At 41.2% G+C, this 24678-nt stretch overlaps 1 protein-coding gene across 1 annotated transcript in view; it reads right to left on the reverse strand.

Moving 5' to 3' along the window:
- The window catches only part of iqsec2b (IQ motif and Sec7 domain ArfGEF 2b), a 37837-nt gene that overhangs the window by 7495 nt on the left and 5664 nt on the right, over positions 1–24678 (reverse strand). Inside the window, 3 exon segments of the mRNA XM_036140815.1 lie at positions 1–593; positions 2146–2463; positions 3702–4002. Of these exon segments, the coding sequence (XP_035996708.1) occupies positions 1–593; positions 2146–2463; positions 3702–4002 (1212 nt within the window).

Genomic DNA, 24678 nt, shown 5'->3' on the forward strand with positions numbered 1-24678 from the left:
CCTGAGTTCGGGGAGTGTTTGAGGGTTCCCTGTGGGGAGCCTGAACCCACCCCGGGTTCTTGCTCATAGACCAACTGTCTGCTCAGGGAGCCTCGGTCTGAACGATCGCTCATGTCTACTGAGCTGTCACTGGGTGGTTCGATGGTGAGAAGAGGCAGGTGGGCCCCCCTGAGTCGGTAGTCTCTGCACTCTGTGCATGGGGTGCTGCGCCGGCTGTTGCTGCTGCCCCCTCCTTCGGTATCCCTGCTGTCCTCACGGCCTCCAACACCAACGCCGGGGCCCCAGTACTCTGTATCTGTGCTGCTGGGTGCCCGGTCGAGGGACAGCGGGGAAGATGGCATCCCGTCATCCATGTAAAGAGTGACGTCGCTGTAAGAGGTGGCAGTACTGTCACCGTGCATGCTGAGTCCTCCCCCAGCTCCTCTGCCTCTCTCTCCCAAGCCTCTTTGGGAGGATGGGTTGCTGCTGCTGCTCCACATGCACTCTCCAAAGTCTTCACTGATGGGTCCCCCCTCCCTGCTGCCCTCCTGGGAGTCATCGCGGCCTGCGCGGCAGGTGAGGGCGTCATCGATTGAGTCGGCTAAGGACTTGACCTGGTGGGAACATGAGAAATGAAACCATCATGGCCATTTCTATTACGGGAGTTTGGGGTTATAAAGAATATTCATCTTTATGTATACAGCACCAAATTCCAACAAATATCATGTCCAGGGACTTTAGAAACCAAACAAGTCCCCTTCATATCCAGGTATAATAGGTCCAGTTTCAATTTGAATCATCCCACTACACTCCAATAATGTAGTCACGCGCAAATTCAGGTGAATATAGTTGAAATTGATCCAAGTGCACTACAGCACAATGACAGTCAGGTGATCACATGATGCTGGGCGATGGAAAGTTATCCATCGACGCAGGTTCGACTGTAGTGGCCATAAACACTCAAATCTGACCTTTCACACACTTTTACCTCTCCCCTCTAAAATTAAAATCTACACCTAAAAACACCCCTACTGATCGCTTCAATTCGCCGATGATCTTGAATCTGGTCAAAATGACTTCTAAATCCACGCAGATTGCATCTGCAAATCGTGCCGTGATCTTCAAAAGCTGATTGTCAGTCAATCCATGTCAAAGAGTCTTTTCTTATATAGATATACACACCTCAGCAATTCAGAAAGCTTTTAAAGTTATCCATAATTATTCCATGATTAGTTATTACTTTAAATAAGGCCTATTGTGTATGGGTTGTAGGAAAAATATGACATATTCCATTTTATTGATGGTTGTCAAATGCAGTGTGGCCTGTAGTTGTGATCATTGATCTGGATTGTGATATCTGCTTCCACAGAAACTAAGTTCTGAGTGAAGTTGCCTGATAGATTTAGAGCTATTTAAATAGCTCTAAATCTATCAGGCAACTTTTAATTTTGGGGGAGTAAAGTCCTCCAAGGTTTTGCCTTGCTTCCCTTCACACCCCAATCGTGTTTGGCATTACCCAGGGGAAATACCTAAGAGTGTTTTTGTTTATTCCCATTTGTTTCCTGAATGATCCAAAAATGAATCGAGTCTTTTCTCCCAAACCTCTCCACTCCAAATTTACTATTAAGCCTTATGTATATCTCAAACTTTTGGCCATCTCTTAAAAACACAGTGAGGGCCCAGTTAAAAGATAATAGTTGAACCTTTAATCAATATTAATGTTTATTTCTAACCCCGGAAATTGTTTCCTCTCAGGTTTGCAGTAGTAACTAGGATTAATCTAGGAAACTTTTTTTTTTTCTATTAGGTATAAATTACCTTGTCATGTTATTTTGAGCAATAATTAATGCAATTTCTGGGTTCATGTTTTTAATTGGCATGATAAAGAAATCTTATATAGATGAATACACAAAATCTCCTTTTTCCTTCTAGAAAATATATGCTGAGATGGGTCCGGCCATTACTCTAAAATAGTCTAATGTAGCATCAACAGACTGCAAATATTCAATGACTTTGCAGGTATCCCGCTCTTTCTGAACAAGAACATGGCAAAAAATAGATAAATCAGAAGCATGTAGTGCTCTATTCATGTATTTCAAATGTTTATCTATATGCAGATTAGAGCGTTGTGAACCTAATAGCTTAAAAAAAATCCCAACGGCTGACCTGTTTGGAGAAGGAGTCCTCCAGATGGGTGTAGTCTGCAGAGCGGTCAGGATCCGGGGAATGAGGAGGCCCGATGGCCACGCTGTGGGTGAAGCTGGTCTGCGTCTGGGCCTGTTGCTGAGGCTGTCGCTCGTCAAAGGAGTACTGCAGTCTCATGTTGGACAGGATGATGCGGCGCGTCATGCGACTCTCTGAGGCAGAGCTTCGGAGGCGCTCAAAGTTCTTATTCATGCGATACTGTCTGAAGGCCGTCTGAATGGTTTTGGCCGCTCTGCGACTTACAAAGGAGCCTCCATACTTTCTCTCCAACATCTCCACCTGCAGGAGGTGAGAAGAGTAACTTGTTTACACAAGGTTTGGTGCACTTTACACAGCTCTCCTGCTAAATTACTCACACCCAATGAATTTGAACATTTTACTTTTTAAAACAAAAATGTGAAATTGTGGAAAGCTTTTATATTTAGTCCCCCCCGAGCCAACACTTTGTGGAGTCACGTTTGGGGGAATCAACCAGCTTTGTATACCCAGATGCCGAAATTTCAGCCCGTTCTTATTTCCGAAATAGCTCAAGTTCAATTAGATCTGGACTTCAACTGGGGTATTCTAACACATGAATATGATTTCATCCAAGTGTTCAATTGTAGCTTTAGCTGTTCATTTCGGCTTCACACCTTTTGCAGCCTCAGCAAAAGTTTTTCTCCCCATGTTGCCCTACATCTAGTTCCAGCTATTCTCCTCATCAACTTCTAGGAAAAGAAACCCTTACGTCATGATGATTTTAATACCAAGTGTTAAGTTTTTCACAAGTTTAATTTGACCAAAGCTCTCTCCTCCATGTTTGCTTTGTACCCTGGATGGCTCATAGCAACCTGTAAATAGGACTTCATCTGGATTTTAAACATGAATTAAAAACAGCTTGTTTTCCAACTGTGACTTTCTTTTATATCACTAACTCGTAAAAAGGCCAGATTTGTCGCCTGAATGACCCATTTCCTGCTAATGGCTACTCAGTCCTACCTGAGCTATGAAATCCTGCAGCCCCTTCAGAGTTACTATGGGTCTCTCTAGGATGCTTCACTGATTAAAGCCAGACATCTCAGTTCAGATAAACGCTTATATCATGGTTAATCTGGAGTTGTGCCATTTACAGATGAGGGGGTGAACAGTGCTCTATGTAATGTCCAAAGCCTGGGTTGTTTTCCCAACTAGATATAGCTTTTTTTTTTTCTTTTTTTTTTTTTTTAAACCTCTCCTGAATTTGATCTCCTAAAGCTCTGATGGGTTAAAAGGACATCTGGACTCATACTGAGAAATTACGCACAGGCAGTTCGGTGCACTGGGTTTTATAGGGTCATCAGAGCAAAGGGGAGTGAATATAAACGCATGCAACACTTTTAAGATCTCTCTTTGCAAAACAACGGTGAAAACTGTACACCGCTTTCTGTCCACTCCACAAATATGTCACCATTGGTTCTTTTTGCAATGTGAAAAGGTTCAAAATGTATGAATTCCTTTCACCTCTTTATTCTCACTAAGTATACAACGAGTATCGCTACCTTCTTATCCTGCAAATCCGTCGAGAGCTCATAGCTGTCAGAGAGGGCCTTGCATCTCTTGTTTTCCTCCTCCTCCTGCTTGCGCAGGGCCAGGCTCGCCGGCTGGTGGCGGGTGCGCAGCGCCCAGGCCAAGCTGGCCGAGCTGGAGGTCACCACGCTGGCGGGGCCCCTGGACGCGGCGGGGACAGCAGCGCTGCTGGCGCCGTCACTGTAGCGCTCTGAGCCGTGAAGATAAGGCGACTGGCTGAAGGAGCTGTCTTTGTGCGGCGCCGTGTCCGGACACTGGGACTCCCCTTCCACGCTGGAGAGGAGAAAGAAGAAGCAGAAGTCAGGGGGACTGAGTCACTGACAGCTTGAGAGACTACAGCAACAAAACATTTTCTCATCCAAAAAAAAAAAAAACGGTGACGGAACTAGATATCAGCGGCGTCCCCAATTATATGCAGAAAAAAAAAGAAAAAAAAAAGGTTATTCAGAATGACCAGAAATGGACTTACTTGTAAATTTTAGTGCGCCGTGAACCCAGCCACCTCCTGCTGGAACTCATTGTGAACTTTTATTTCAGGGTTTATTTCAGGCAGTGCCAGCTTCCTGAAAACATCTCCCCGTTTACACAGGGGTTTGGTAATTTAACAATTTTCTGTCCTCCATCCACTTCTGTTGAAGGGTTTCAGGGCTTGGTTAATATTTTGCCAAGTGCTTCCCTGCCTGTTGTGCCGTCCTTTTTAGACAGGCACGGCGGCAGTAAAACTTTCTGACAGGTCAGCTGCTACACAAACAAGAGTTGCGCAGCGCCGCATACCAGCGACTCTATCCAAACAGGAAAAACGAGCTCAATTTGCCAGCGCCGCCGCGTTACTGGACGCTAATTGCCTTCATTAAAATGCCCTTCAAGGTTTTTTTTTTGATCATCCAGAAACAATCACAGGTCCTTCGGGATCAAATGTCCATATGCAGCTTCGTATTTTAGCGACCATTAAAGTCATCGGCGTTAAAGTAAGTCCAGTGCAAAGATCCTTCGGTGCTGCTACTTTCTGACCAGAAAAGTCCACCCAAGTCCGTCTCTCTGTGTGTGTCACATGGTCCTGTGTCTACATTTCCTTCCCTGCGCTGGCCACGCCCCCCTCTGCCAGCACTGCCCTGTCTCACAGTGCAGCCAGGGTCAGGGATGTGAGTGGACCTTACATTCAGCTCAGGAATAACGCTAATTAAGACTGGCAAACCATTCCTTTAAAGCATTGTCACTTTTCCGCTCGACTGACAAAAAACTTCCTGTACAAGAGTTCAGTTACTGGGGTGGGTGGGGGGAGTGAAGCCAACCCCAGGAAGCAAACAACCCATTTTTTTTTATTTGTTAAAATCAACAAGTCACAATGCACTCTGTGCAGTTTCAAACACCCCAGCTGCTGCTCTCCATCTAGTCCTGGGATTTTTTTTGGAGTGGGCAGACGGGGAAGCGTTGTACAATGCAGCGTCCTTCAGCAGGACATCCTGTGCCTTTAGGCAACACATGACTTAGCTCAATGATTGTTGAGTCTAACAACAGAGCGAGAGCAGTGCAGCCACGTTGCACAACACAAGCTTTGTAATAAAAACGACCACCCTGACCTCTAGAAGCAGGTAAACATTCTTATAATCTACTTTTTCTGTTGTTTTTTTAGAGCAAATCTAACCTTAATTATGCCTTCTGCAGTGTAAACAGGGTGCTTTTTCTACACTGAGCAAATCAAGGTGCTGCACATAACCCCATCTCTTCTTGCTGAGGTTTTTTTTTTTTTTTCTCTCGTGCAGCATCATTTTCAGTCCTCCTCCTCTGCTCCTTAAATAGAGAAACGGAGAACAGGGAGGGGGTTGCTTGGTGACGGTTGCTGTTGGACTTTTGTGGGCGGCCAGGCAGTTGTTAGGATGAAAAGCGGTGTTGCCATGGCAGTGTATTGACTGTTGCCATCATTAAGGTGGGTGTTGAAGATGCTGCACAGGTTGTGAATGACAGTCCAAAAAAAATTAAATAAAAATAAATACATGACTCCTTATGTGAAAAGTTAAAACAGCAAAATTTTCTAAGTGGGGCTTTAGACAGATATTGATCAGAAGTGGACATCTTCCAGAATCAACACCAGAGATCTAGTCGCCTTCTTTCTAAGCACTCAAGTCAAGGAAGTGCCTCTTTACCATGCAGGTAGCTGCATGAAAGGGCACCTTTACTGTAACCTGTTGCACATCCGGAACAGGCATAATTTTCCTTTGAGTCATAAGCGTGAAATGTAGGAATTCATTCCCAGAGTGCCTTCGCACCACGCCACGTCAAAAATGAGCTAGAGTGTGAATGGTCTATGCACGGACTGCGGGAGGTCTTCTGGCACATATTAGGAATGCAGAGGGATTTATCACAAAATGATTGTAAAGCTCCCCGGTTCGGGCCAGTGCAGACATGACCGTGCTGAGCCAACACCTCCAAAGCGTGCTAAAGATCTGCTGTACTGGTTGGGAGGAAGTTGTATTTTTAAGGCTGGAGTTTAAACTTAACGTGTACAAGTGAAGCTGTCAAAGAAAAGCCGTGCATCATTTTAAAAGATGAGGAGAAAATGCAAGAGCAGTGTCTCATAGGATTTATGACTTTATTTTACAATAGTTGTCCTTCATAGAATCAAATTCCCAGCTGGAGAGCAGCTGGCCTAACAAGCCTAAATATATTGGAAGGTAGTAGAGCATAACGATTTGTATTTGTTCTGGCGTCACTCAGCTGCTTGGGTTACTTTTCTTACTTCTTTGTACAAACTCATGACATTTCAGGTATTACTACACACAGCAGGCTCACAACCCGACCCACCTCCAGGTTCTATTCACTCGTTCCCAGTCGGCGCGCCAGCGCAGCAGGATTTCTCCGACAGCACGCGACCCAGCTGTCGGTTCATGTTTGCAGAGCGCGCCTTGCACCTCTGCAGTGGTGAAATGCAAACGGATTTTACTTGTTTACTTTTGCTGCATCTTGCGGAATCTGGGGTATGTTTTGTTTGCATTCCTGATCTTCACAACTTTGTTTGCAAGAGTTTCTTATGGGTGCCTCCAATTATTCATCACCCAATTTTTTTATGTTGAAACTTATCTACAAATCTTCACCTATTTTGCTATATATATATATATATATATATATATATATATATATATATATATATATATATATATATATATATATATATATGAATAAACACACAAACCCATACAGTTTGCTGCTGTTTAACAACAACAAAAAATACGACTACCTCACCAAAATTCAACCCTTGCCATTTTTTCATATTTAACACAAATCTGACATTATGTTTTTATGTTTTTAATTCTGTTTCTATAATGTTGATTTAATGTACAGCACTTTGGTCACCACGTGTGTTGGAAAGGGCTATATAGATAAAGATTATTGATTAATAGATTGATTGACTTTTTAATTATTGATCCAGTTGAATATTTAAAAAACAGTTACAAGTGATCTTTATTCTTCACAGGAGATGTCTGCATTGCCAACTGGCCGTCTCGCCCAGAGAAAACTGCTCGTGCTTTGTCAGGTTTGAAGGTAAGCCTTTTTTTCTCCTCATCCTAGAATGCTAATTTTGGCAGCATTAGTAATACTGGCAGCTGTATTCACAGGGGCACGAAACAGCTTGAAGATGGTGTTTCAGCCTTTATCTTTTAAAATCATTTATGTAATCTAACTTCGGAGCTCCTCGGGGAACTCTTGTCTTTGCTTTCTTTGCTCCATGTTTAGTTTTATAGTTCTTTTTCTCCTTAAATACTCTGAATGGGTGATGAAGTCCTTGAGGGCACCACTGATACCAATTAAAACTAAACAGCAGAGGAGTGTATTACCCAGTTTTACTTGTACTTGAGTAATATTGTTCTAAAGCAATGCTATTCTTGTTTGAGTATAATTTCTGACTATTATGCCCCCTTTAGTTACTTCACTGAATGACCAACAAAGATTTTTTTTAACCAAAAATAGCACCAGACGAAGCCTTAGAGATAAAGTTAATGTCAAGGCGAGGCTCAGGCTTCATTATGGTAATGTTTTTTTTTTTATCTGTTGAGCCAGTTAAACCTGAACAATCAGTTGGACGTCAAGTGAGTATACAGTAAACAAGATGCTGTCACTGGTCGTGCGTTACACAGTTCTGATCTATAAACATAACCTTCTGGAAGTATTGCTTTTAAAAAGCTTTATGTTGTAGGCATAGATTTGGAAATGTGTGTTTCTTCTGCCTGAATGTATTAATTTCCTATTGTGTAACTTACTTGTATTTTATTCTTGTAAAATGCCAGAATTTGCACATAACACTTATATATTTTTATCCGTCTGATTACTGTCACAAATTAAATCAGACGTTATTCATCAAAAGGTCAGTACTCAGTACTTGGGCAGCCTTGTTACCGACTACTATTTTTACTCTCGCTTGAGTCATTTTTTTTTGGATGGCTGCTCTTCTACTTAAGGGAAAAATATTTTGAAGTAATGCTGCTCTCTCTCGAGTACAAATGTTGGCTACCCTACACACATCTGTAAAGCAATTTATAGAAGCATCAACAAATTGGGTCTGAACTATTTTTTTTGGTAAGTTTGTGAAACAAAAATGAAATGCATCAACATATTAAAGGCATGAACGTGTACAATGTAACCGCTGACTTTTATCAAGTCAAAGACACCTGAGAAATGAAGCTTTGTTTCACTGAGGTGTAAGGTTACCAAAAAATGTCTCCTTTTTTCAAAATCATATGAACTGAGGTGATTTTTTTTATTTAAGCTGCTGACATTTACTGGCCACACAACAATAAGCAACATTCACTTTCTGGATAAGAAAGTTGGTGGGGTGTTTTTTTTTTTTTTTTTTTTTTTTGTGGGGGCATAGAACAAAAGAATAAAACAAAAAACATTGCTTCATCACTTAATATATTAAGAGAGCCATAGAGCCAATGAGCCATTTGCAGCTCTGGAACTGCAGGTTACAGACCCCTGATCTAGGAGATGAAAACTGTATATCTCAATAAGACTGAAGCTAAAAGTGCAACACTTCGTTTTTACCTTATTGTGAAAGTAAAACTGTAAATGTGAAAAAATTAAATTGGTAAATTGACCCACTATATATTCTATGAGCACATGCGAGGGATATCTGACAAAATCTGCATCTGATCTGACAAAAATGAGCATTTTTACATTTGAGAATTTCAAAAAAATACAGAAAATGCAGCAAAAGCTTATTTTAAAAAAAGATTTAAAAAGGAGTTTTAAAATTTTGAAGATAAAATGCAGTCATAGGCAAGAAGATGTGGAGGCAGTTCATAAAGGGGAAAAAAAAACTGGCTTGTTGTATGAAACATAAATGTGGCCATATCACAGCTGGCAGCTCATCATTTATGTAAGAAAGCCTGTTTTCAACTTAGAGCGCCAGTGAGAGACCATCTCTCTAGAGGTTTCCTCTCGTGGACCAGCCAACAGCTCCACTATCTCTGGCCATTTAATTGGAACTGAAACAGATGGCTGGACTCTAATAAACTTGGGAGTGATCACAGATGGAGTTTAAAAAATAAAAGAAGTGGGCAGAAATTGAAAAGTGAACGGGGGCCGCTGAAAAAGCACAATGTCAGCTTCTCTGGCTCCTGTCCTCCGATCATATAATATTGATGTGACTGTGTGTGTGTGTGTGTGTGTGTGTGTGTGGATGTGACTGAAACCACAGCAGGACACGAGGCTGCTGGATTAACCTCTCTGCAGCGTGCCAATAGTGGCATTAATTTGTGTGTTGACTCACTTCCGGCACAGCTTTGACTCAACGTAGTTGTCTCAAATGATTCCCAATCGTTTCACCATTAAACTTAAAAATAACAACTTATACCTGATCTAAAACTCCTTGCCTGATACTGTATAACAGGGGTCAGCAACCTTTCCAACCCGCAGAGCCATTTTTACCCTTGGTCCAGCTAAACAAATTTTGTTTGGAGCCACAAAAGTTACACATCTCTTTGAAACAAGAGCTTGTTTTCATAGTGTAGGACATTTGTTTATTTTTTTTTTTCAAATTAAAGATCAATATTTTTTATTATTTAACCAACAGTATTTTTATGTTCAGGTTAAATACGTTCTCTTAATTTTTATAGCAAATGGCATCAAAATTATGAAAAAGCAAGTCGTTTGCAACATATTGACAAAAAGATACTTCATTTAGCTATAGTAAAATATTCTATACACCGTAAGTTTCTTTCTTTTTGGAAACGTTATGCATATATGGCAGAAATAATGCATGCTAAAGCTAGCAATATTAAATTACCTTTACATTTAGAAACATTGACAAATTTTTCCCCCCTGTATTTTTGGTCTAAGTTTTAAAGAGCCAAAGCTGAAGGTGTAAAGAGCCACACGCGGCTCTGGAGCCACAGGTTGCAGACCCCTGCTGTATACCAACCCTCTCATACTTTTAGATTTTTTCCCCCCATTTTAACCACAAACCCTAAATATTTACGGTATGTAGGCCAACACAGAGTAGCACATAAATGTGACGCAAAAGGTTTTTGAATAAAAAAAACCCAGAAAATTTGTTGCCTGCGTTTTTGTGCTCAGCTTCTTTTACTCTGATATCCCTAAATAAAATGCAGTGCGACCACCTGCCTTTAGAGGTCACCAAACTAGTAGAGTCCGCCTGTGTGGATGATGATCATATTCCACGCTGATTATGAATAGGATTATGTGAATCTCAGTACAAATGCAGCTGTTTTCTAAAGGTCTCAGAGGTTTGTGGGAGAACATTAGGGAACCGATGCCATTGTAAAGACTGAGGAGCGCAGCAGAGAGATCAGGGAGAAAGTTGTGGGGATGTTTAAAGGTGACATATCATGCTTGTCAACTCTTCCTTTTCACACTGAAATCATTCAGTTTTGGTCTTTAGAAAGTGGAACTGCAATGCATTGGTCCCCCCTTTTTGCCCCTGTGCTGAGGCGTGTCTGAGGGCAGCTCGTTTTGCTGCTGTCTCTTTAAATCTAAAGGAGGCTCTTCACACCCCACACCCCGTCCAGGTCCACTCCACCCCGTTCGGCCATTTTAGTAGTACGCTGGGGGACGGCGTAATGAACAACCAATGATTTATTCACTTGAATCTAGCATTACTAATTGTGCAATCCACAAATCTGACCTTTGTGGAAGAGCGGTGAGAAGAAAGCTGCTATTGAAAGATAAACTTAAGAAGTGCTGTTTGCAGTTTGCTGTGTCACAGACACAGCAAACATATGGAAGAAGGTGCTCTTGTCAGATGAGACCAAAACTTTTTGGACTTTATGCAAAAGACCACGAGGCAGAAATCCCCCCATCCCCATGGTGCTGCGAGGATGCTTTTTCCCCCAGCAAGGACAGGGAAGCCAGTCCGAGTCCAAATTGATAAGAATTTGACACTTGTGCTGTGTTTCAACCTCCAGCAGGAAATGGCAGTAAAATACGACCAGAGCTACAGTGTCAGAGGGTTTGGATCGAAGCATATTTATGCTAGAATTGCTGAATAAAAGCCCAGAGCCAAATCTAATTGAGAATTGTTGGCAAAGAAGCAAAGAAGAACAGCCAAAAACGTAAGTGTGTGACTATGTATGTCTTTTCAAGAGACTTACCACAAAAGACATGCAGACTATTTCTAGAGTGAAAGTTTTTTTTTTTTACAAAGTATTAACTCAGAGACTGATTACACACCTTTCAGACTTTTATATATATATATATATATATATATATATATATATATATATATATATATATATATATATATATATATATATATATATATATATATATATAAAAACATTGAAAACATAAATCCAAATTTAACACATTGAAGTTTGTGGTTGTAGTTTGATAAAGTTTGGATACTTTTGCAAGATACTGTACATGAAGAATTCATTTTTAGACTCTTAGGGCTGCCTTCTGCAAGCTTCCTGCAAATATCCTCTGGGATACCTGTGTGTGCCAAGACTTTTTTCTTTTTTCAAACTTCAAGGTTTAAAAAAAGGGAAACATTAAATAACTGTTGGTGGAGCAGTTTGTGTGAATCTGTCAAACTGAACAGGAAACAATCAAATCATTCACGAGTCAGATCCGAGCATTCCTTCGCCGCCAACACTGTCCAGTTGCTCTGCTGCTTCACATTTTCCTCTGTGCATCAAGTTGAAAACTAAAACGCGCTCAGAGGAGGCATCAGAATTCCTGCTTTGCCAGATAGTTTGCAGGCCCAGTAAGTGAGGGAGGTGACAGTATTTTAAAACGTAATCTCTTTGGATAACCTAAGGCTGTCAGGCAAGAAAGACTGAGAGATAATGGATTGTGTAAACACTGACGAAAGGAAACTTTCACTGGAAAGTATCTGCCTGTTCGGCTTATCTCCACCTACCAGTAAATTGCTTTCAACTTCTGAAAAAAAAGTACATTTGTGGAAGTTGCTTTTTTTCACTTCAGTGCTTCGGATATATACGCTGCACTCCTCAACCCCTGGAAACATGCATTTAAACCAAGACTTAAAAGCTCTGACGCAGCGGTAGGACTCGGGAGTCATTTCTGATAATTGCTTACTTGCATTTGCGCAGGAGTAGCACAGAGTCTAGGTATGGTGCTCGTCATCTCAATGGCATGCACGCTGTCAAACAGGTAGGCTGCAAGCCAAAACATTGCTTTTCATTCGCTTGGGTCGGTTTCTCCAAGTCATTTCTATTCTGTGTAAATACAAGAACTTGACAAAAGCGACTAATTTATCGTCCGCGATTTTGGAGTCTGCCTTTGAAGGAGTTACATCTTAGAACTAAACTTTAAGTGAGGCAGATCTTTCTAAACAGGATGTCTCTGCGCTGAGACCAACCATCCAAACACATAAGAGCAAAACTAAAGGTCCCCTTTTTTTTGTGACAACTTAGGAGGTGAAACAAATGTGAGAAACTTCTTACCATCCTGGCGACGTCAGAGAGAAGTCCTGCACTGGCTGCAGCAGCTGGATAACAACACACTCCCTCTGCCCTGTGTGGCTCTTTCACTTTTTTTCACTCTCACATTTCATTGGCTCCCGTTTCAGCTTGCCGAGCTGCACAGGCTGAATTCGCCACAGTCTTCTGACAGCTGTGAACATCACTATCCTGCCCAGTTCCTCGCCTCCACCCTCGCTGGGTCAGACATCTGGATCAGTCACGTTAATTACCAAACTTTAAACTTGGGAAATTACAACAACACACATTGAAAAAAGCAATCATTTATTGATAAAAATGGAAAGGACCAATCAGAATCTTGATGTTGATAGAGATTTAGCTAAAGTATATTGATATAGCTCATTGATGCAACTTAAATAAGAAATGCCTTTTAAGCCATATTTTTATACCAGATAAAAATATGGCTTACATACAGGAAACCCCAAAACATTAAAGAGTTAAAAGTTTTCCACTCAGCAAAATTGCTTCTGCGAGAGTTCATTAGAGAATCAAAAGATCATATTTCTCTAGTTTTGGCTTCTTTCCATTGCAGTGTACATCGTTTCAAATATATCACTGGTTATGAATTTGATCTCTTTATCTTTTAAAATGCATTGCGATGACAAATTTGTGTTATGTTAATAAACTTGGATGAACTGAGCATTACTATTCTTTTTTATTTGCTCAGCAAATATAAAATTGTCTCAGAGTAAAACATTGAGATTTTTTCTTTGTCTTTCCATAGGAATGTTGATACTGGGTCTGGTTTTTGTGGAGGTCTGCTAAAAATGAGTCATTTCTCTCCACTGTCGCCACATGGTGGCTCAGGATAAGAAATTACTGTAAATTTAACAACTCTATTCTTTGCAAATGGGTGGCTTCCTTCCCATTTGGGATCAAATATCAATTACATCTGACTGCCCTGTTTATTTTATTTGGATCTGAATCTTTTTATTGGGTTTTTCTGGAATGAAGAGGCTCCACGGGGGCTCGGTGGGCAGAGAAGCCATCTTGCAATCAAAAGGTTGTGTATTCAAGTCCAGCTTCTGTCGAGCATATGTTGATCGGCCCCGACCATTCTGTATATTGTTGTATGAATGTTTGCACATTAGTAAGTGTGACTGGGTGAATGTGACTATAATGTAAAGCACTGAGAGGTCAGCATGACTAGAAAAGCGCTGAATCAACTCGGTCAATTTACCAAATACAGTCCTGGATTCAAAACCCGGCCTTGGGTCTTTCTGTATGGAGTTTACATGTTGCCCCTGTGCATGCCTGGGTTCTCTTCGGATAATCCGGCTTCCTCCCACAGTCCAAAAATAAGAATGTTGGGTTAATTGGTCTGTCTAAATCGCTCTTCAGTTTGAAGGTGTTTGTATGCATGTTTGTCTCTGTGTTGCCCTGTGATGGACTGGCAACCTGTCCAGGGTGGACTCCGCCTCTCGCCCAAAGATAGGCACCAGCTCCCCCACAGCCATGGATGGACAAGCGGATTTAGACGATGAGCTGGACTGATTAAAACCAACCGATTTGAACAAACTGAATTGTATCATTTGGAAAGAACTGGTTCTGTTTTGTCATGGAAAATGCTTTGATACGACATCTGTCATGAATATTCATGCTGGCGTCTTGATTAAGCAGAATTAAACAGCATTTCTCAGAATGAATAGACACCTAGAAAACACTCCGAACACATAAAAAAGAAAACTTGCATCACAACCTATAGCTAGTTGTCGCTCAGATAAGAAAAAAAAACCAAAAAAACTTTTTGCAGCAAAAGCAGTTTGAAAGTTGTCTTCAGATCCCATTTCTGCAACACCTCAGACCCAACTGTGGGCTTTACTGGCCTTTTCAATAACACTCTCATTTATAATCCATGTGCAAATAGAAAAAGGCTGCACCAAGTTTTCTTGCACATTCCACAACGCATAAAAAAAGAACATGGTGTGAAAATAGGAGGCTGGAGCGTTATGTCGAGCAGTCCTAACTGAGCTGCACTGTCATCCATTCTCTGCCAGTTGACAATCCGCCATTAAAAATTACTGTCTCTACATATAAATCTTAAAATAAACAAAGGATACCAGTTATTGTGCAGTCAGTGGAAACACTATTATGAAGATCTAACCTGTTGGTTTCAATGTTTATCAGAATTATTTTTCAAAAACAGCGAAGCTACACATGCAGTTTACAGCCTCTCCAATCAGCCAATTATTTTGTAACCGTTTCTTTAACAGACAACCAAAGCTGCCAAGTACATCCAAGGTGACAGAAGCGATATATTTAGATTCATGGGTACAGGGAGGTATGGGAGCAACCAAGGTAACTGGTTTAGCTCAATTTCACACTCTGATATATTTAAAAATGATATAAATAGTCAACTTCACACTCTTTCATTGCTAATTCTGTCATTTCCTGGATGCTATAATGCGTGTTATATCAAACTGTAATTGTACCAGACAGTCTTTTCAGACAGCTTTTGGTTCGCCTGTAAAATACTCGATGCAGGTAAAAGAAAAAAAGTGGGTCATACAATTTGATAAATGCTTCCATCTCTAAACCCAATAACTGCAACCGTCGCCTGCAAGTTGTGTCATTCTGTTTAGGAGAATAAATGTTTGCCAATCCATATAAATACCTGCAATATATGACGATCCACAGGTGACTGGTTTTCTTTTGTGCTCCTTTCTGATTATTGTTAGATTTATTTGTTGTTAAAATTGGTCTTGCCATATTGCTTTATTATTGCCATTAGGGTTTTGTTTCTTTCTGTTTAGTTTCTTCGTTTATTAAAATTTCTTGTGTTCTTTCATCTATGCATTATGTTTATTCTCTTATGTTAGTGTCAGGCCTTTTTGTCTTTTGGTGGATCATTTAGGGTTGTAGTTCAGAGTGCCTCAGTCTTCAAGATTCTGATTTATTCTCATATTTTTTTTCCTTTTTCGTTGCCCTGCCTTTGCTCCATGTCCTGCTTTTCCTGTGATTTTCCCGCGTCACCTCTGTTATGTATAATTAAAAACACGCTTGTCACTTTGCGCTTGGGTGCTTTACTAACCTGCAAACATGACCCAGTCGTGCCCATTTCCACCTCAGCAACCAGATTGGATTCAGTACATATGGAAATATTTAAAATCCTAATTTAAAGCTCTGTTGATAATGAAGTGCCCTCGAATAGCCCCGCGGTTCTCAGAGCAGAAAATGCAAGTGGTTTAATTATTTACATTCTTAAACTCATTTCACTCATTTTCAGTTTATTTTCTGCAGGTTTGTCTCCTTCCACAATTTAGCTGCACCCCTGGTAAGGAAGAGTAAAAACATTTAAACTCAGAATCAATAAAAATTCCCCAGGGCCACAATTACTGGTATCCCTGCAGTTTATTTAGCAAAACTCATACCATCAATAGGACAATAGTGTAGTTATCTTCTATAACATTTAAAAAGGTTGGGGCACATGGATGGGGCTCTTATCCTCATTTGGCATGAGGTAGTGTGCGGCATATTCACCTTTTGTTACAACGCCACACTCACCTGGAGTGTTTGCTTAATCTCGCCAAAGCACGCAGTTCTAGCCCTGATTCCCAGAAGCTTATACAAGTTTGGGATGGAAGGACAGAGAACAAAAGTTTTCCATGTAAATCATTTCCAACAGTTTGGTGAGTCCTTACATGCCTTTATTTTTACTACAGTTTGCTGTCCTCCCCAACAATCCTCCTCACTGTGCCAGACAAACTTCCTCGTTCTGCTTTGTTTTTCCACATTTCTCATTGTTTCAAACTTCCGGCTGGAGGGACTTTTAATGAAGGTGTGGAGGGATCTGAAGATTAGGGTGATGGCATGTAGATTTGGATCTCATCATCACCAAAAAATAATTCATCACAACACCAGTGGAAACATTTAAGAAGCTGGTCGGCAAGAAAGCAAACATATTCATGAGTTTTCTATTGTTTTGCTGTGAAGGGTTAAGACGAGCCATTTTCATTCTATAAAGTGTAAATACAAATAATTTCCTGACATGCAAAGATCAACATGCATCTCCTTTTCTTACTTTTCTTTCTCATCCTAAAGAGCGTCATCATATTCATACCACAACCAGCAGGATTGTAGTGGGTCAACATCTAAAAAGTTAGATACACTCAAATAAACCCTGACAAAAGAAATTATACAGAAATTAAAAACATGCTTGAATCAAATGTATTTATTGGGCGGATGGCACCGGTGAATATGTTAAAAACAATTATTACTTAAAAGCGATCAGATTTTCCTAAGCCTTTTGGGGGGAAATTTTGATACGACAATAAAACATGAAATTATTTCAAACTGCTTTACAGATCTTTACCAGGCACGCTCAATAATATAGTCAACAAAGAGATAACTATTCCATTTTTTCACTAATTCTTAACATAAATTCAAAGCTGCTCTGTGTTTTATTTTTTGATCACCTCTCCCTCTAATAGAGAAAATATTTTCAGCCCAGCATCACACTTTAGGAGTCAATTAATGCACACCGTTATATTATTGGATGCACAAAATAAGAGACACCAGACCATCAGTAGTCAGAAGCAACTCTTAACAGGCTCCAAATAGTAAACAATGCTTTATGTTTTGTGGAGAAATCCATTAAGGTTTAAGGGATTTTGTGCACCAAACAGACTTATTACACACTAGAGCTTTTCTATCATTACTTTTTGTGTGTAAGAGGGTACAATGTCCTTAAGGTAGAGAAGAGTGATGTAACAGATGTGTAGCAATCAAGCGTGATGAGGAAAAAACACAGTGGAGCGCACAAAAATACCTCAGGAAGGAACAAAGTGTCTTCTGGAGCTAAAAAAAATTCTTTATTAAATCAACAGGAACTGACTTCGAGGTGATGAATAAACTTGACGGACAAGAGAATATATATATAAGGAGGAGGATTCATCAACATGATTAACAAAACTGAATACAATTAATATTTGTACATTGCATAATTCTTGGGGGACAGAAGTTTATGGAAATCAGCACATAAATCAAATGACATGACTCAGCTAGTGGATCCAAGAAAAGCATGGATGCAACAGTAATGAGCAGAAGATGCTGATGCATTCTGACAGGCAGATATGGCTGTAAGAGGAGAAACAAACAGCAAGGGGAACAGGGAGAACACAACATCGAGATTAACGCACAAAGCATGTAACACATGAGTAAATCAATGACACAGATACCACACGTTGCATGCCTTTACACCGCATCCCCCAACCTAAACAGGACTGCAGCGTTAATGTCTTTTTCGGCGCACAGTGTCGTCTCGGTTTTTTTATGCGCAGGTAAGCGTGCGAGTCGTCGAGAGGCCGGCCGCACCTCTGCTCAGCGGGAGGAGGGGCTGCTGCAGCCTGAGGCAGAGCAACAGAACTGATGGGCACCCTCATCCTCACCCTCCTCGCTGGGGAGGAGTCCCAGCACAGGGAGAGACACAGGACACAGCAGGCGGACAAGAAAGATAAGACAGAGAGAGAGAGAGACAAAAAAGAGAGGAAGAGCGGGACAGAGAGTGAAAAACGAAGCAGCATGAGACAGAAGCAAAAAAGCAAGCAGGTGTGACTTCTAGTGTGGGAGGCCTTAAAGATACAAAGCAGGAACATAAAAGGCATCTTTGTCATAAACGATGCTTTCTGTGATCCGGGGCGAGTGTACTCTGCCTGCCGCCGCCTGACGCCATTAGATGGCAGCGTTGCAGCATCGCGTGCAGATGTGCTGGAGAGAGCAGCATCAGCTGAGGGATGAGCAAGTGGAGGAGACGTGAGAGGCAGCCAATTCCCCCACGTTCACTGTATACTCAGTTAACCCTCCGTCTTACTGAAGATCGCCGCTTCCCCTCGCTCTGCTCGAGGAGCGGTGTGCTTTTCTGAGCTTGTGGAACAGCGATCTATTAGTCACATCTGGGAGCGGTAGCAGACTGAAGCACGGGGTTCTAGAAAGGGTGGAGGAGGTAAGACGAGGATTAGCCGGGAAAACTCTTGAACTGTGAAAAAACGGGCCGGTTTTTCTGGGTTTGAATTTTGCTGCAGGTGATCCGCAGCGCCTGGGCAATTATTGTTGTGTCAAAACAACAAACCTACTTGTGTTTAATTAGGATTTTTATGTGGCAGAGGAAAACAGAGGATACATGACTTTCAAAATCATCTTTTTTTTTTGTCTCAAGCACTCTTTTAATACCCTCAAATAGAATCCAGAGCAACATATAGAGTCCACGTAGAGTTTATCGTCGTCGGGGAACAAACAACACCACAGACTGAGGGATATAGCAGACAGGTCTGAGATAGTTGGTGGAAAACTTTAAAGCGGGATTAGGTTAGCTTTCAACATCTGATGGAGCACTGCTCAGGCAGGGCAAGGATAGCATTCATCTGAAAATCTGCCATGTGCTCTTGAATAACTCTGGAGGAGCTGCTGAGATCCACCGCTCAGGTGACAGAATAGGAACTGTGGCGTCTCTGCATTTGGGGACAGTGGGGCCAGGCCCCACCAGATGTCGCTGTGGAGCTCTATATTTGCAATAATTAGTGGGACAGGATCGTTCTTTTTAGAGTAATGTTGTAAAAAAAGGCTGATTCCCTTACCAATACAATTCTGTTATAAACATTTGTGTCTATATATTTAAGTCTACCAGAAAACTGACACAAAATCCTCTTGAGGCGCCTTGATATTGATATATATATAGGGCCATTTGTTTAGATAACGAACATCTGAAACCGCAGTGCACATGCCCAACACGTTCTCAGTAAAAAGCTGTGGGGCACAAATCCTCTGGCCCCAAGCTTGGATCGTCCAATCAAAATACTGGAAATGCACACCTTACGTTTACACTCTGCTGGAAAGTGTGTGGCTATCTAATGTTGGTTGGCCTTGCTGCCTCATTGAAGGATTGATGTGAATCTTTTCTATTCAGTAAATGAACAATACGAATTAGCCTTTATTTGTAATTTTATGTAAAAAAAATTACATTTAGTTTATTTAGAATGGCATTTCTAGTGTATTGGTTGATGCTGACCTGTCTGTTTAATTTACAACTGATCAAAGTCAGGTTGTATGCATCACAAAAAAATTAGTTGCTGCTAGTAGATGTTGAGTTTTTGTGCCCCACTCAGCTTATCATGCCAGAGACGCCACTGAGAATAGGTCAACAGGACAACTGTTAGTTATGCACTTTATAAATCTGGCCTTTATGGAAAAAAGAAATTTAAATGAAGGCCAGCATTGCAAAAAGGTCATAAGGGGTCCCATTAGTAGTTTGACATAAGCAAAGTAGTGGACACAGCAGACATGTGGAAAAAGGCGCTCTCGTCCAACACATCCAACACGTTACCTTCGGCTTATGTGCAAACCACTTTGCGTGGCGAAAACTGACAACGCACATCAGGTTGAACACAATGTGCCCACAATAAAACATGGTGGTGGCAGCATCATGCTGCGGAGATGATTTTTAACAACACAACAGCCCTATACATACAGCCAGAGCCTCTATGGAGTGCTATTGATAAAAGCCTGTCCATGTGTATTAGACTGGCCTAGTCAAAGTCCAGAACCAAATCAGATTAGGAGTCAATGGCAAAGCTTGACAACTGCTGTTCATGGATGCTGTCTTTCCAATATGATTAGGTTTGAGCTATTTTACTGGAGAATGAGCAAAAACAACAGTCTTTACGTTTACTCAAGCGGCCTAAAAAACTATTCACGACCCTTTTAAGAGTTTTATTTTGAAAAAAAAAAAAACGTTATGAAAACCATGTATCATTTTCCTTCCACTTTACAATTACGCAATACCTTGAGTCTAACACATTGATGTCTGTTGTTGGAATGTGACAACATGTGCAAAGATACTCTACAAGACGCCTTGCTAGTGGGAAGGGTGCTTAGTCCTGCTTGCTATACACTCACTGCAATCAGGCACACCGTGGCCCTTACCTGTCGTCCTGCTGTAAACTTTGGTCGGTAGACGGGCAGCAGTACTGGTGGAGGCTGCCGAAGCTGTGAACGGTCAGACTGGTTGGAAACAGAGCGGAAAAGGCAGCGCCGCTCGCTGCAGTGGGTGTGGCGGGAGCCGAGGTGGGCTGCCCCGAGACAGACGGAGGCCGGACACTGACAGGGAGGTTTCAGAGATGGACGACGACATACAGAGAGACACACACACAGAGGCATGGAGAAGCAGAGGGACACAGAGACACACGTGATCAGCACAGAAGCAGAAACAGTGAAAGCACTCTGAAGCTGCACACTTATGCCAGAATGAGCACACAAGGAATGGCAGATTCCGAGAGCAAACACGAGATGCAGATGTGCGACGGTTTGCGCAGACGTCGACAGGAGCAAGGCGACTAACTTCATCCCGCCCACACAAACAGAACAGGTTGGCTGAGAACTCCCTTCTGGCAGATGCACAACTTAAAAATGGTTTTAAAGCTGAACACTAAGATTTCAAGAAAAAAAAGAAGAAGAAATGAGGCAGTTTTAAATGCTGAGTTTGTTAAAACAGGAGTTTTGTTACACTAATCTGCTGGATTACATAAAAGCCCTTCCCTGGTCTGCAGTGGAGCTCTTTTCTGGATCATCTTTTATGGAAATGGGAAAGCACTTTCTGTAATGCATGCAGAAGTGCACATAAAAACACAAAAGCCTCTCTGCAGAGCCCCTGCTCTGATAGGAATTAGCGATGTTCCATCTGCAGCTGAAGAGTGAGCAGCGGTTAGATTAGCATGTAAATGGCCGGGTTCCTCACTGGGTCCAGCTGCTTTCAAGGACAGGCAGTGCCTGCCACTTTAGCATGTTAACGCTGTCAGAGGGGAAAATTTGCACAAAGCGGGGGGCAAGATGCAGCACTTCAGCAGTTCACTGAAGTTTTCCGGCTGAACACGGTGAGGTAGCCTAACAGAGTCTCAGAGTAAACGAGTTGTTGACTGAAGCGCTGCATCCTCAGATACTAAATAAAACACTTATTGTCACCAAGTTTCATGAAACGCGGGAGACATTTCACCCAGCATTGTTGTATCACGTGAAGTAAAAAGGAAAACGCATCCGGCACTGAGTGACAACCGCCTTCATTAGTATGAATTGTAGTTTATTTTGAGTTAAGCCTACACACACCCTCCTGCTGCCGTAAATGCTCACTAGCGCTCCAAGTCAACAGCTAAAAATAACTCCCATCGCAAATGTAGTATTTACTCCCACTTGAGTCACTTATGTTAAAAAACTACAGAGCCGGGCTGTTTTAGAAGAACCACTAATCCTTTTACTTCCCACATTAATTATAACCCACTGACCTATGAAATTGCTTATGTGCATAAATGAATTTAAACAAAGGGGGGGGGGGGGGGCTCAACACCTCCACCTAATGAGCTCTCGCAGTTTCCGTTTCAGTATAAAATGGTAAAATGAACAAGCAGAAAGCTAAGCCAAAAGGTAAAGAAAGACCAACAAGATGGAGAGAAACTCAAGACGAGCTGTGAAATATGTTCACTTTATCAGTTTCAAAATACGTCTAATTAGCTGGATTAACAGTTAATTTATTCCTAGAGATTACACCTGGATTGAATCTGGGGAGTAAAACTAACAATATTAGGTTGAAACATCACTTTCAAAAGCCTTTGTTTTTTGTGTGTGAAAAAAACAAACAAAAGAGATGCAGAAGTGGGCAACGAAATTAAGTTAATTTGCTCAGAATGTATGTACCACTGAAAGGGTCAGGTTGTTTGCATTATCCCTTAAGGTGCACGTTTAATCTGAAATATAACAGTAGCGAATATATGTTTACACACACTGTATAAAAACGTATATTTCATCTGTTGCATGTTTATAGGGTGGGATTACTAAAACTATTTTTTATAAAATGTGTTACCTTTGTTTTCAAATTTTAAAAGCGTCCATACAGTTCTTTTCCGTATTGCATTTTCAGAATGTCCAGTTTGAGAATTTGTATGTTTCAGAGTAAAAACTAATTGATTCTGGTTCATTTTGATCACAACTGGAGGCACACCCATGGATGTATTTTAAGGCAACACCTTAAGCACTTTGCTTCCTCCAGTAACATTGCAGCAAATCAAAAGACATCAGGGAAGACATCAGGTATAGAGCCGTGGAGCTCCTCTTCCTTGGGTGTAATTTCCAGATGCTTGAATGTGAAACGTTCATCTGTTTAAACAACTCTGTCCAAGTCTTACAATCAGATCATGTGTGTCTTACATCCTTTCATGAAAGAGGCCAGTTCTTTGGCCCAGAGAAACATTCTAAACATGTTTTGGAGCAAATTGTGTGTAATGAGTCCAAAACAAAGGCAAACAAGCTTGTGAAGTGGCTGAAGCCGGCAAGAAAGGGTTGTTATACACAGGAGAATAGGGATTTTAGATGCATATAGGGACATAACCCTTATTGTTGAAGACATGTGCTGTGCTCTAATGAAATTTAAAGTGTTTGGCTATAATGATATGTCCCACATCCAAAGGAAAAAAGAGGTAAGCTTGCCAGTCTGTGAACACCACGCCAGTGCACGGTGGTGGCTGCATCATGTCAAAGAGACTGATGGACTTCACGAAGAAGATAGCAGTTTGAAAAAAGAAAAGCATTAAGGGGAAATATTTTATGCAACATCTTAAGACATCGGCAAAGAAGTTAAAGCTTAGTCACAGAAGGGTCTTCCAGGCTTAGACTTTTGTGTGCACAAAAGGTCAACAAATGGTTTGTTGACTCTAATTTTTTACATTTTATAGCTTGTTTTATTTCTTATTGGATGGATGAATGTACTTGTTTTTACCATATCAATAGAGCTGTGTCCACATGCACAATGATCACACGACCACCCGAGGATGAACGTTCAATGCTTTTTTGACAACCGATGGATGAATGGCCGGATGGATGGCCGGATGGATGGATGGATGGATGGATGGATGGATGGATGGATGGATGGATGGATGGATGGCCGGATGGATGGATGGGATGGATGGATGGATGGATGGATGGATGGATGGATGGATGGATGGATGGATGGATGGATGGATGGATGGATGGATGGATGGATGGATGGATGGATGGATGATATTAGATTGAGTTGAAATAATCCTGCAGACAATGACTATTTGAAGGTAAACGAGTGATGAGGTGAAATGCTTTTTCTAAACTATTGTGATGAACTGTTTACCTGGATGCCTTGAACACATGTCAAGTAATGCTCTTTAAAGTTTTTCTCTGCTAATTTAAAACTTGAAATGACCCATAATTCATTCACATCAGTTACAATCTTATCTCATCTATCTATTTAACTGAGATTGGGTTGCGTGGATAACAAGTCCAGGGTGGAAAACCCACACATTCCTCTCCGCAGCTGGATCCTCCAGCTCATTCTGGGGGATCCTAAGTCGTTCCCAGGCCAAATGGAGAATATAGTCCCTCCAGCAAGTTCTGGGTATTCCCTGGTGTCTCCTCCAAGTGGGACGTGCCCAGAAAAACCCAAAGCACCAAGGAGGGCATGTTAATCAGATGTCCAAACCACCTCAACCTTTAACAACAGTTATAACCATTAAACTGTTAAACTGAATGCACATTTTCTCTTCTTAGTCCATATTTGGAACCTTTAAAGGGGTATAATGCATCCAGTGGAATTTTAGGATTGGTTTGGAATGCTGTCTCTCTGCAAACATAAACAATAAGCTTTGAAAAAAGAAGTAAAAATAGTTTTTCCATGGCCAGTCAGAGGTGATGTATTACAGTCCTGATGATGTGACCTGTGTACTGACTGAGAAGGATGAAGGACAGTCAGAGGAACTGCTGGCGTCCAGATTTGACCACACAGTCTGCTTCGGGACAAAAGTAAAGAATTCTTCTTATCACTTTTACTGTTGAGAGTTCAAGGTGGCTGGAGCTGATGGATCAAAGGTGGCTCAGCTGGAGTTCATTCTTTCTCATTTTATTTATCAAAATCTTTTAATTTAAAGCTACATCAGGAATTTAAGCATGAAAATTATGCCAAAAATTCCTTTTTACACTTCAG

This window comes from Fundulus heteroclitus, chromosome 1 (assembly GCF_011125445.2).
Source record: "Fundulus heteroclitus isolate FHET01 chromosome 1, MU-UCD_Fhet_4.1, whole genome shotgun sequence".
NCBI classification, from domain to species: Eukaryota; Metazoa; Chordata; class Actinopteri; order Cyprinodontiformes; family Fundulidae; genus Fundulus; species Fundulus heteroclitus.